This window comes from Panulirus ornatus, chromosome 62 (assembly GCF_036320965.1).
Source record: "Panulirus ornatus isolate Po-2019 chromosome 62, ASM3632096v1, whole genome shotgun sequence".
NCBI lineage: Eukaryota > Metazoa > Arthropoda > Malacostraca > Decapoda > Palinuridae > Panulirus > Panulirus ornatus.
The window spans coordinates 13,166,095-13,179,224 of record NC_092285.1 but is presented as its reverse complement, the minus strand read 5'-3'; the positions used below and the strand labels follow the sequence as shown (position 1 = coordinate 13,179,224).

The 13,130-nt window shown below is 40.0% G+C and overlaps 1 protein-coding gene across 2 annotated transcripts in view; it reads left to right on the top strand.

Moving 5' to 3' along the window:
• The first annotated feature begins 56 nt into the window (after window positions 1-56).
• Window positions 57-13,130, top strand: part of Mcm7 (minichromosome maintenance 7) — a 38,946-nt gene continuing 25,872 nt past the window's right edge. For both annotated transcript variants that reach the window (XM_071656160.1, XM_071656159.1), the window contains exons 1-3: window positions 57-211; window positions 1,909-2,043; window positions 9,095-9,204. In XM_071656160.1, coding sequence (XP_071512261.1) covers window positions 175-211; window positions 1,909-2,043; window positions 9,095-9,204 — 282 coding nt within the window. In that variant the 5' untranslated portion in view covers window positions 57-174. The remainder of the gene's footprint in view (window positions 212-1,908; window positions 2,044-9,094; window positions 9,205-13,130) is intronic.

Sequence of the window (13,130 nt, the reverse complement as noted above, 5' to 3'; positions counted from 1 at the left end):
GATCATCTAAAGGCAAAATACGAGAAATTAGCATTTTTCAACTATGAATGATCATGTATTTCTTAGCAGTTTCGCGCCAAAAGTTGACGGTGACGAAGATAGGAGCAGAGCTGCTCAGTTGTCAAGATTATTTTCAAAGTATTTTCCCTCAGTCTTTAGTTCTTGATAATCAAAATGGCAAGCAAGGCTCATGATTATGATCAGGAAAAGGGTGAGTTAGTGTATTGGCTTGGTTTTAGGGTATGAGTTATAACCAGAAGGACAATTGTTCCTTTGTGGCTGAGTAATCTGTTAAGGATGAATATGATGAACACAGTGAGTAAGGATCTCCGTCACTTAGGGAGAGTATTATGTTATCATTTCGGAGATGCAGTGCACTAATAGAATTTTCAGCCAATTTGCTAAAGTTTGATAAAGTTGGAAAGTAACATGGCAAGTAATATCAACGAACGCTTCATAGTAGTTCATGTAACACTTGTATCTTCGAAAACTGCTTATCCCATGTTTAACCTGGTTGTCCAGTATAGTCTAGTAGAAGCTTGAATATGAATAACTGCGGCAACACTTTGGACTTGGCTTATTGAGCAAGGTTTGCTATTGCAGTAGATATTTTGGTAAGTTGTTTATGAATGCCCCAAACCTATCTTTAAATGTCCATGATTGTTTTACAATGGTAATGTACTTTATGGGAAATACATTAAGATGATGGGGTCATGACTGATATTTTTTGATTGACACTGTAGCCATGCCACTGTTTTTTATGGTGGAATTAGATTGGTTATGAAAACTGGTTAATAAAAAGTGTAGAGGTACCAGTTGAATCACATTGGAATATTATTGATTTTGTCTTGCAGACAATATGCTGTAGATACATGATACAGGGTTAGCATTATTTGGAGCTTTAATTTTTATTCCTAACATAATTAGTAATAGTTGTGATGACTGTGAAGACGAGGGAAAATGTTCAGAAAAATATTAGAAATCAGTCAATGAAAATGTCACATGGCATATAAGATTATGTTAGAAACAAATTGACATAAGTGTCATAAGCTGCTGGCAACCACATGTAGTGTCATTCTTAGGAGGTTGGACAGCAGCACCAACAGCCACTTGGTGTGTCATCTGTTTGTTTACATACTTGTGCGGTTGTTCAGGTGGTACCCTTAAACTTCCTAATTACTCCTTACACTTAGGTTGAGGTGATATAAATTGATGCTACATGTTTTAAAGCATTATTTTATCCAGTATTGATAAATGATAATGAAGGGTAAGAAGATAAAGGAAAATGTAGGGTTAATTAGTGTAATAGTTGTTGAAGCACTTATAGAAGCCAGGTGAACTTACCAAGACCTTACCAGACTTCCTCCAACACTTGAATTCTATCATTATTTTCATTGGTGGTGTAAAATGAAATATACCAGACATACCCATACATGATCATTGTGCTGATTGACAAGAAATTAAAACAGACAGAGAACATTTTGTGGCTACCAAGCTTCTCCACCAGCAGTTATTTCATGTGACCTCCAGCACCAGGCTTCCTTAACATTGGTATATTGTTACTTCAGATCTAGGCTGATATGGAAAGTTATATAAGGTTTTCAAAGACTGCTCATCTCTCCGAGTGCTTCACCGACATTTACTTTAATTATCCTTATATTTTCTGTGGCCTTCATAGCCCTCCCCATTACAGTGTCAATTTTTATTATTGGGTAAAAAAAAAAATGCTTCAAATCATGCATCAGTAGTCTTTTTCATTTACTGAATGTAAGAAATGTAATGATGCTACTTTCATCAATTTCCATAAAGATATACAGTGGGGGGAATAAGCTGAAACGTTACCTTTTTCATGTCATTTTTTACGATGAAGAGTGCTTTCTGAGATGTCATTGTTTTATTCACTCACAGAGGCAATCAAGCGGTTCCTTGCTGAATTCCACAACGTGGTTGAAAATGGTCGCAAGTTCTTCAAGTATGCTACCCAGCTCGTCAGCATAGCTCATCGTGAACAAGTGAATTTAACTATTGATACTGATGATATAGGTTTGTGTAGCAGAATTTCTTTTGATTTTTTGGCAGGGTAGCTAAGATGCTGCTCATGGGAAATAAGTGTCCTTGCTGGGTTTAAGATGGGAACACCAGGAATGCAAAGTCTTACAGTTGATGTACATCATCACAAATGTTAATAGCATTCCTAAAGCCACAAATGATATGCATATGGATTAGTATAATCAAAATGAATGTGTAAGGAATAAGTTGAAGTTTGTAAGTATACAGCAGATGTAGAAATACTGTAATTAAAAGAGAAAAATTCATATATGTTAAGAGTGATTGTGGAACGGAATTGAAAATTTTCGAGGAGATTGGATGTCCCTTACATCTCACCAGCCTGATGGGGTAATTGATTTCAAAGAAAATGTACACATGGCATTAGACAAAAGCTGCCTGACAGGATTTTATTCTTTCTGATTTTAGCTGAGATGGCATGAGCAACTGAGGCCCTAATCAAGGCCATCTCATTATCACTACAGCCATATACATATATACACATGTACATATTCATACTTGCCTTCATCCACTACTGGCACCATCCCATCCCACAGAAAACAGCATTGCTACCCCCCTGCGTCAGCGAGGTAGTGCTAGGAAAACAGACAAAAAAGGTCACATTTGTTCACACTATAACTCGCTGTCCACATCTAGACCTTTACATGGTTTACCCCAGACATTTCATAACTCTCACCCTCTTGTATGTTCAGGCCTTGATCACTCAAAATCTTTTTCTTTCCATCCTTTCACCTGCAATTTGGTGTCTCACTTTTTGTTCCCTCCACTTCTGACACATATATCCTCTTTGCCAACCTTTCCTCACTCATTCTCTCCATATGTCTGAACCATTTCAACACACCCTCTTCTGTTCTCTCAACCACATTCTTTTTATTACCACATCTTTCTTACCCTTTCATTACCTACTCAGTCAAACCACCTCACGCTAACATTGTCCTTAAACATTTCATTTTCAACACATCCACCCTCCTCTGTACAACCCTATTTATTGCCCATGCCTCACAACCATATAACATTGTTGGAACCACTAATCCTTCAGACATATCCATTTTTGCTCCAAGATAATGTTCTCTCCTTCCACACATTCTTCATCGCTCCTGGAACCTTCTCCCCCTCCCCCACCCTGTGACTCACTTCCGCTTCCATGGTCCCATTCACTGCTAAGTCCACTCCCAGATATCTAAAGCACTTCACTTTTTCCAATTTTTCTCCATTCAAACTAGCATTGCAATTAACTTGTCACTCAGCTCTACTGAACCTAACAACCTTGCTCCTATTTACATTTACTCTCAACTTTTTTCTCTCACACCCCTTATTATTATCATTATTATTTTTTTTTTTTTTTTTTTTTTTTTTTTTTTTTTTTACTACTATTATTATACTGGGGTTGACATGCTGTCAATGGGCTGAACCAGGGCATGTGAAGCATCTGGGATAAACCATGGAAAGGTCCATGAGGCCTGGATGTGGATAGGGAGCTGTGGTTTCGGTACATTACACATGATTATACTTAATCGCCGTCTCCTGCGTTAGCAAGGTAGCACAAGGAAACAGACGAAAGAATGGCCCAGTCCACCCACATATACATTTCAATGTATACATACATGTACAGACACAGACATATACATATATACACATGTACATATCCACACTTGCTGCCTTCATCCATTCCATGTATGAGTGGATGGTCCATTCTTCGTCTTTCCTGGGTTTACCTCACTGATGCGGGGAAACAGCGATTACGCATGATAAAATTATATATAGTATAGATATATATATTATCCCTGGGGATAGGGGAGAAAGAATACTTCCCACGTATTCCCTGCATGTTGTAGAAGGCAACTAAAAGGGGAGGGAGCGGGGGCAGGAAATCCTCCCCTCCAGATTTTACGTTTCCAAAAAAGGGAACAGAGAAGGGGGCCAAGTGAGGATTTTCTCCCGAAGGCTCAGTTCTATGTTCTTAAAGCTACCTCGCTAACGCGGGAAATGGCGAATATGTATGAGAAATATATATCTTTTCTTTCAACTTTCAAACTATTCGCCATTTCCCGCATTAGCGAGGTAGCGTTAAGAACAGAGGACTGGGCCTTTGAGGGAATACCCTCACCTGGCCCAATTCTCTGTTCCTTCTTTTGGAAAATTAAAAAAAAGAAAAAAAAAAAAATATATATATATATATATATATATATATATATATATATATATATATATATATATATATATATATATATATATATTTTTCATACTATTCGCCATTTCCCGCATTAGCGAGGTAGCGTTAAGAACAGAGGACTGGGCCTTTGAGGGAATATCCTCATATGGCCCCCTGCTCTGTTCCTTCTTTTGGAAAATTTAAAAAAAAAATGAGAGGGGAGGATTTCCAGCCCCCCGCTCCCTTCCCTTTTAGTCGCCTTCTTCGACATGCAGGGAATACGTGGGAAGTATTCTTTCTCCCCTATATATATTTATCTATTTATTCATTTCGCCCCGTTGCCGCCTCCCGCGCCAGCGAGGTAGTGCAAGGAAACAGACGAAAGAATGGCCCAACCCACCCACATACACATGTATATACATACACGTCCACACACACCACATATACATACCTATACATCTCAACATATACATATATATACACACACAGACATATATATATATATACCCATGTACATAATTCATACTGTCTGCCTTTATTCATTCCCATCACCACCCCACCACACATGGAATAACAACATCTTTCCCTCTCATGTGTGTGAGGTAGTGCTAGGAAAAGACAACAAAGGCCCTATTCGTTCACACTCAGTCTCTAGCTGTCATGTAATAATGCACCGAAACCACAGCTCCCTTTCCACATCCAGGCCCCACAGAACTTTCCATGGTTTACCCCAAACGCTTCACATGCCCTGGTTTAATCCATTGACACCATGTCAACCCCAGTATACCACATCGTTCCAATTCACTCTATTCCTTGCACGCCTTTCACCCTCTTGCATGTTCAGGCCCCGATAACTCAAAATCTTTTTCACTCCATCTTTCCCCCTCCAATTTGGTCTCCCACTTCTCCTCGTTCCCTCCATCTTTGACACGTACATCCTCTTTGTTAATCCTCCTTACTCATCCTCACGAGTCCAAATTATTTCAACAAAGCCACTTCTGCTCTCTCAACCACTCTTTTTATTACCACACATATATATCTTTTACCCTTTCATTACTTAGTCAATCAAACCACATATATTTTATTTCATATATATTTGTCATTTCCCATATTAGTGAGGTAGTGTTAAGAACATGAGGATAGAGGACAATATATATATTTTTTTTTTCTGTCTCCCGCGTTTGCGAGGTAGCGCAAGGAAACAGACGAAAGAAATGGCCCAACCCATACACATGTATATACATATGTCCACACACGCAAATATACATACCTACACAGCTTTCCGTGGTTTACCCCAGACGCTTCACATGCCCTGATTCAATCCACTGACAGCACGTCAACCCCGGTATACCACATCGATCCAATTCACTCTATTCCTTGCCCTCCTTTCACCCTCCTGCATGTTCAGGCCCCGATCACACAAAATCTTTTTCACTCCATCTTTCCACCTCCAATTTGGTCTCCCACTTCTCCTTGTTCCCTCCATCTCCGACACATATATCCTCTTGGTCAATCTTTCCTCACTCATTCTCTCCATGTGCCCAAACCATTTCAAAACACCCTCTTCTGCTCTCTCAACCACGATCTTTTTATTTCCACACATCTCTCTTACCCTTACGTTACTTACTCGATCAAACCACCTCACACCGCACATTGTCCTCAAACATCTCATTTCCAGCACATCCATCTTTGCACAACTCTATCCATAGCCCACACCTCGCAACCATACAACATTGTTGGAACCACTATTCCTTCAACCATACCCATTTATGCTTTCCGAGATAATGCTCTCGACTTCCACACATTCTTCAAGACTCCCAGGATTTTCGCCCCCTCCCCCACCTTATGATCCACTTCCGCTTCCATGGTTCCATCCGCTGCCAGATCCACTCCCAGATATCTAAAACACTTTACTTCCTCCAGTTTTTCTCCGTTCAAACTTACCTCCCAGTTGACTTGACCCTCAACCCTACTGTACCTAATTACCTGGCTCTTATTCACATTTACTCTTAACTTTCTTCTTTCACGCACTTTACCAAACTCAGTCACCAGCTTCTGCAGTTTCTCACATGAATCAGCCACTAGCGCTGTATCATCAGCGAACAACAACTGACTCACTTCCCAAGCTCTCTCATCCCCAACAGACTTCATACTTGCCCCTCTTTCCAAAACTCTTGCATTCACCTCCCTAACAACCCCATCCATAAACAAATTAAACAACCATGGAGACATCACACACCCCTGCCGCAAACCTACATTCACTGAGAACCAATCACTTTCCTCTCTTCCTACACGTACACATGCCTTACATCCTCGATAAAAACTTTTCACTGATAACTACTTGCCTCCCACACCATATATTCTTAATACCTTCCACAGAGCATCTCTATCAACTCTATCATATGCCTTCTCCAGATCCATAAATGCTACATACAAATCCATTTGCTTTTCTAAGTATTTCTCACATACATTCTTCAAAGCAAACACCTGATCCACACATCCTCTACCACTTCTGAAACCACACTGCTCTTCCCCAATCTCATGCTCTGTACATGCCTTCACCCTCTCAATCAATATCCTCCCATATAATTTACCAGGAATACTCAACAAACTTATACCTCTGTAATTTGAGCACTCACTCTTATCCCCTTTGCCTTTGTACAATGGCACTATGCACGCATTCCGCCAATCCTCAGGCACCTCACCGTGAGTCATACATACATTAAATAACCTTACCAACCAGTCAATAATACAGTCACCCCCTTTTTTAATAAATTCCACTGCAATACCATCCAAACCTGCTGCCTTGCCGGCTTTCATCTTCTGCAGAGCTTTTACTACCTCTTCTCTGTTTACCAAATCATTTTCCCTAACCCTCTCACTTTGCACACCACCTCGACCAAAACACCCTATATCTGCCACTCTATTATCAAACACATTCAACAAACCTTCAAAATACTCACTCCATCTCCTTCTCACATCACCACTACTTGTTATCACCTCCCCATTTGCGCCCTTCACTGAAGTTCCCATTTGCTCCCTTGTCTTACGCACTTTATTTACCTCCTTCCAGAACATCTTTTTTATTCTCCCTAAAATTTAATTATACTCTCTCACCCCAACTCTCATTTGCCCTCTTTTTCACCTCTTGCACCTTTCTCTTGACCTCCTGTCTCTTTCTTTTATACATCTCCCACTCAATTGCATTTTTTCCCTGCAAAAATCGTCCAAATGCCTCTCTCTTCTCTTTCACTAATAATCTTACTTCTTCATCCCACCACTCACTACCCTTTCTAATCAACCCACCTCCCACTCTTCTCATGCCAAAAGCATCTTTTGCGCAATCCATCACTGATTCCCTAAATACATCCCATTCCTCCCCCACTCCCCTTACTTCCATTGTTCTCACCTTTTTCCATTCTGTACTCAGTCTCTCCTGGTACTTCCTCACACAAGTCTCCTTCCCAAGCTCACTTACTCTCACCACCCTCTTCACCCCAACATTCACTCTTCTTTTCTGAAAACCCATACAAATCTTCACCTTAGCCTCCACAAGATAATGATCAGACATCCCTCCAGTTGCACCTCTCAGCACATTAACATATATATATATATTATTTTATTTTTTTTTTATTATACTTTGTCGGTCTCCCGCGTTTGCGAGGTAGCGCAAGGAAACAGACGAAAGAAATGCCCCAACCCCCCCCCCATACACATGTATATACATACGCCCACACACGCAAATATACATACCTACACAGCTTTCCATGGTTTACCCCAGACGCTTCACATACCTTGATTCAATCCACTGACAGCACGTCAACCCCGGTATACCACATCGCTCCAATTCACTCTATTCCTTGCCCTCCTTTCACCCTCCTGCATGTTCAGGCCCCGATCACACAAAATCTTTTTCACTCCATCTTTCCACCTCCAATTTGGTCTCCCTCTTCTCCTTGTTCCCTCCACCTCCGACACATATATCCTCTTGGTCAATCTTTCCTCACTCATCCTCTCCATATGCCCAAACCACTTCAAAACACCCTCTTCTGCTCTCTCAACCACGCTCTTTTTATTTCCACACATCTCTCTTACCCTTACGTTGCTCACTCGATCAAACCACCTCACACCACACATTGTCCTCAAACATCTCATTTCCAGCACATCCATCCTCCTGCGCACAACTCTATCCATAGCCCACGCCTCGCAACCATACAACATTGTTGGAACCACTATTCCTTCAAACATACCCATTTTTGCTTTCCGAGATAATGTTCTCGACTTCCACACATTCTTCAAGGCCCCCAGGATTTTCGCCCCCTCCCCCACCCTATGATCCACCTCCGCTTCCATGGTTCCATCCGCTGCCAGATCCACTCCCAGATATCTAAAACACTTCACTTCCTCCAGTTTTTCTCCATTCAAACTCACCTCCGAATTGACTTGACCCTCAACCCTACTGTACCTAATAACCTTGCTCTTATTCACATTTACTTTTAACTTTCTTCTTCCACACACTTTTCCAAACTCAGTCACCAGCTTCTGCAGTTTCTCACATGAATCAGCCACCAGCGCTGTATCATCAGCGAACAACAACTGACTCACTTCCCAAGCTCTCTCATCCCCAACAGACTTCATACTTGCCCCTCTTTCCAAAACTCTTGCATTTACCTCCCTAACAACCCCATCCATAAACAAATTAAACAACCATGGAGACATCACACACCCCTGCCGCAAACCTACATTCACTGAGAACCAATCACTTTCATTAGATTTCACGTATATTGTGTGAAATTTTCTTCATAAGTGTCAGGGTGTCATCCTGATTTTCTGATTCTCGAATGCTTAGTGTAATATAAGTTCTAAATATTTCAGCTGAGTTTGATCCTGATATGGCAGAGGCAGTAGTCCAAAACAGCCGTCGGTACATTAACCTCTTTTCTGAAGCTGTTTATGAAATGCTTCCTGATTACAAACAAAAAGAGGTAAATGGGACACATTTTTTAAGCAGTTATGTTTTGGTTAGAGTAGTTAACCCTTAGGCTTTAGATTATGACAAAAGTCACAATACATTACATTCTTTCTTTGTAACTGTAAAATACAACTAAAGTCTACAGTTGTCAAAAAAGTTTGAATATTCTGATTGGTTTGCTGACCCTCCCTTTGCCAGGAAATAGCATCAGGTTTTCAGAAAGGGCTGCTCCTACACAATGGTTAATATAAATCTCATGCATAAATAGTGATTCACTGTCACCTCTGATTCATTCATCTCTCCTCATTTTACTTTGTTTTCACAATTATTTAGGTAAGTTATGGATATTTTGTCAAGAAATGCTGTGTAAGAAAGTTTATGTATTGAAATGCATAGATAAAGGTGTATAATCACAGCCTACAGTGTTTTTGATGAGTTAGCAACTCAAGACTACCTTTAGCGTCCCTTTAAAAACAGCCCATAAATTTTTTTGTATGTTAATGGAATATTTTGATGTTAAACATGCTGTGTGTGTATTATGTATTATAATGCATGTTTAAGAATATATAATGATATAGTGTTGTTGAAATGAGATGTTTGAGGACAATGTGTGGTGTGAGGTGGTTTGAGCGAGTAAGTAACGTAAGGGTAAGAGAGATGTGTGGAAATAAAAAGAGCGTGGTTGAGAGAGCAGAAGAGGGTGTTTTGAAATGGTTTGGGCACATGGAGAGAATGAGTGAGGAGAGATTGACCAAGAGGATATATGTGTCGGAGGTGGAGGGAACGAGGAGAAGAGGGAGACCAAATTGGAGGTGGAAAGATGGAGTGAAAAAGATTTTGTGTGATCGGGGCCTGAACATGCAGGAGGGTGAAAGGAGGGCAAGAAATAGAGTGAATTGGAGTCATGTGGTATACAGGGGTTGACGTGCTGTCAGTGGATTGAAGCAAGGCATGTGAAGCGTCTGGGGTAAACCATGGAAAGCTGTGTAGGTATGTATATTTGCGTGTGTGGACGTGTGTATGTACATGTGTATGGGGGGGGGGGGCCATTTCTTTCGTCTGTTTCCTTGCGCTACCTCGCAAACGCGGGAGACAGCGACAAAGTATAAAAAAAAAAAAAAAAAAAAAAAAAAAATAGTGTTGTTGACAGATGCTTATGTGTCGGCAGTGTGAGGTTACCTACCATCCCTCTATGTTTGGTACTTTGATTTTTCCCTGTATACAGTTTGGTCACCATTATAATTGCAAGACACCTGTTACACATGAGTATGTTTATGCCATTCTGCAGGCATCAGACCATAAGTACTTAAATTTGTCTGTATTTATTTCCTTGTATACAGATATTTTAAGAAATATTCTGCTAGGTATGGAAATTTCATGGCTTTGCTGTGAATACAAAGTATATAGTAAAAAATGGATCTGTAACCATTTTTGTATTTTACTCGAGAATTTGTATTCTTCAGGTATGCAACTGGACATTATTTCGTCAGCCAAAGAGTTAACATCAGATTTAGTTACATTTTGTAAAGTGTAATATTTCATTGCAGTTGTTGAGCTTACATTGGCTGGTTTACTTTGGAATTGGCACTTATACACTGAAAGCTTTTCATTTGTTCGGTGGTGTATTACTGTGTGACCTGATTTGTATGTTGAGACCTGTGCCTGTTTAAAACTACCTGTGAAATCTCCTGTATTTAATTTTGTCTTGTGTTTTCTAGAATTTCTAAAGGTTTTAAGGAAGAGATCTGAAGTTGGCTTCCAAGGCCTTTTGTTTATTGATAACTAGAATGAAATGTGGCTCTAGAATTCCTTCATTTAATATAATTAGCTTTTATTGTTTACTGTGTAAAACATCTCTCACTACATGCTGATTAAACCTCCTATATTGAATAACTTTCATTTTATTATTTTGTAAAGTTTAGTGAAATTGGGGAGTAATTTTAAACAGGTAATTATAGAAATGAAATTTTAGATAATTGCACTGAATATTTACAAGACAATGATAGTGATTACATTTCTGAAATGACAGTTACACATGTAATACATTTTGAAACAGTTTATCAGTCGACTTTACTTTTCTTATTGAGTTAAGAAAATATATATTGTAAATATAATATAGGCTTTGGCAGAAGTTAGCAGCATAGTTTCAGATACCATTTCATACTAATTTCAAAATTTTTATAACAATTTATTAAATGTACTGAAGAAGCATTATTGTGTAATGAAGTTGATATTTTTTTCATTCCTAATTACTTCTGCCATAGCAAGGTAGCACCAGGAACAGACAATATCCTTATTGCACACATCCTGCCTCAAGATGTCCTTCATAGTATACTGGAAACCAGAGCACATCATCAACAGCCATGCTCTACAAACTATTTCATGCTTTACTTTAACCACTTCATATGTCCTGGTTCAGCCCATTGATAGCACATCATTCCCCATATTCAACATATCAGTTTTTGCCGTCCCATGCATACAGCTCACCCTCATTAATGTTAAGTCCACAGTACCCCAAAGATTCTTTCATTCCATCCTTACATCTCTCTCTTGGTCTCCTCCCCCTTTCTGCCTCAAAGCTTCCTTCATTCCTTCCTTACATCTCCCTCTTGATCTCCTCCCCCTTTCTCCCTCCTCCTTTGATATGTAGACCCTTTGAGTCGTTTTTTTTTAGTTCATCTGTTTACCCTGGTCAGCTGTCTGTCAGACTCCTATACCTTCAGACTTGTGTTGCGACCATGGATCACTCGGAGGTTTTAACCCGGTTTATTTTTATGTTGTTCTTCGTTGTTTAAGTTTTTCCCTCGTAGGTTTACCAGAGCGGAATGGTGACTTTACGTGTCGCTTGAGGTACGGAAAAATCCATCTTTGTCCAAGCAGACACTTGCATTTCCTTTCACTCTTTATTTTACATAGGATCTCAGCTTTCAGCTCCCTCTCCCAACCTGTAACTCACCTCAGCCCACATGGTACCATACACTGTTACGTCCATTCAAGTACCCAAAGTACTCCCACTTCTTCCAGGTCCTCTCCATTCACATTTACCCTCAACTGAGCCTGCATGTTTTCCCTGCTGTACCTTATAACTTTATGTTCCGCATTCTTCTTTGCTAAGAGCTGTGTCATCTGCAAACAACAACTGACTCGTCTCCCAAGCCTCCCACCCCCCAGGCATATTGTAGACCAGCCCCATGTTTTAAGACCCTTCCATAAATTCCATAAACCATGTCTGTTGCAGCCCCGCCTTCACTTGAAACCACTCGCCTTCCTTCCTCCCTGCTAGCCCACTTGCCTTACTTCTGATGAAAACTACACTTCCTATAGTAGCTTTGTTTACCCCGTAGATTAACAGCTCCTTCCACACTGGCTCAGTAACCCTATCTCAGGCTTTCTTCAGACCCATATTTATTGCTCCAATAATTTCTCAAAACTTCTCCGTTGCAGACACCTGGTCCACAGATCCTTGATGTTAACTCCATTGACATTTCTCAGTCACATACTCTGCTCATCACTTCTCTCTTCACCACTCCCATACATCTCACTAGGTATATGCAGTAGTCTTGTACCATTCTAATTCTAGCAAAAACTTTTATCACCTTAACTTTTATACAGGGGCATAAATTTCATGCATTATCCTAGTCCTTAGACTCCACACTTTTGGTCACACAGATGCTGATTAGTTTAACTATTCAATCAGCAACGCTATCATTTACTTTCTCAAGAACCTTGATTGTAATCCTAGTCACTCTGGCCCCCTTGCCACATTTCTTCTTTCATTTACCAAGACTCACTTCACATGGTACCACATCCCAAACACAGTACTATTTGTTATCATGTTTTGGTGCATTATACATGATGATTACATAGTGGATGTGAGCATATGAGGCCATTATTTGTTTGTTCTTGGCACCACCTTACTACCCAGGATATGTAAACAAG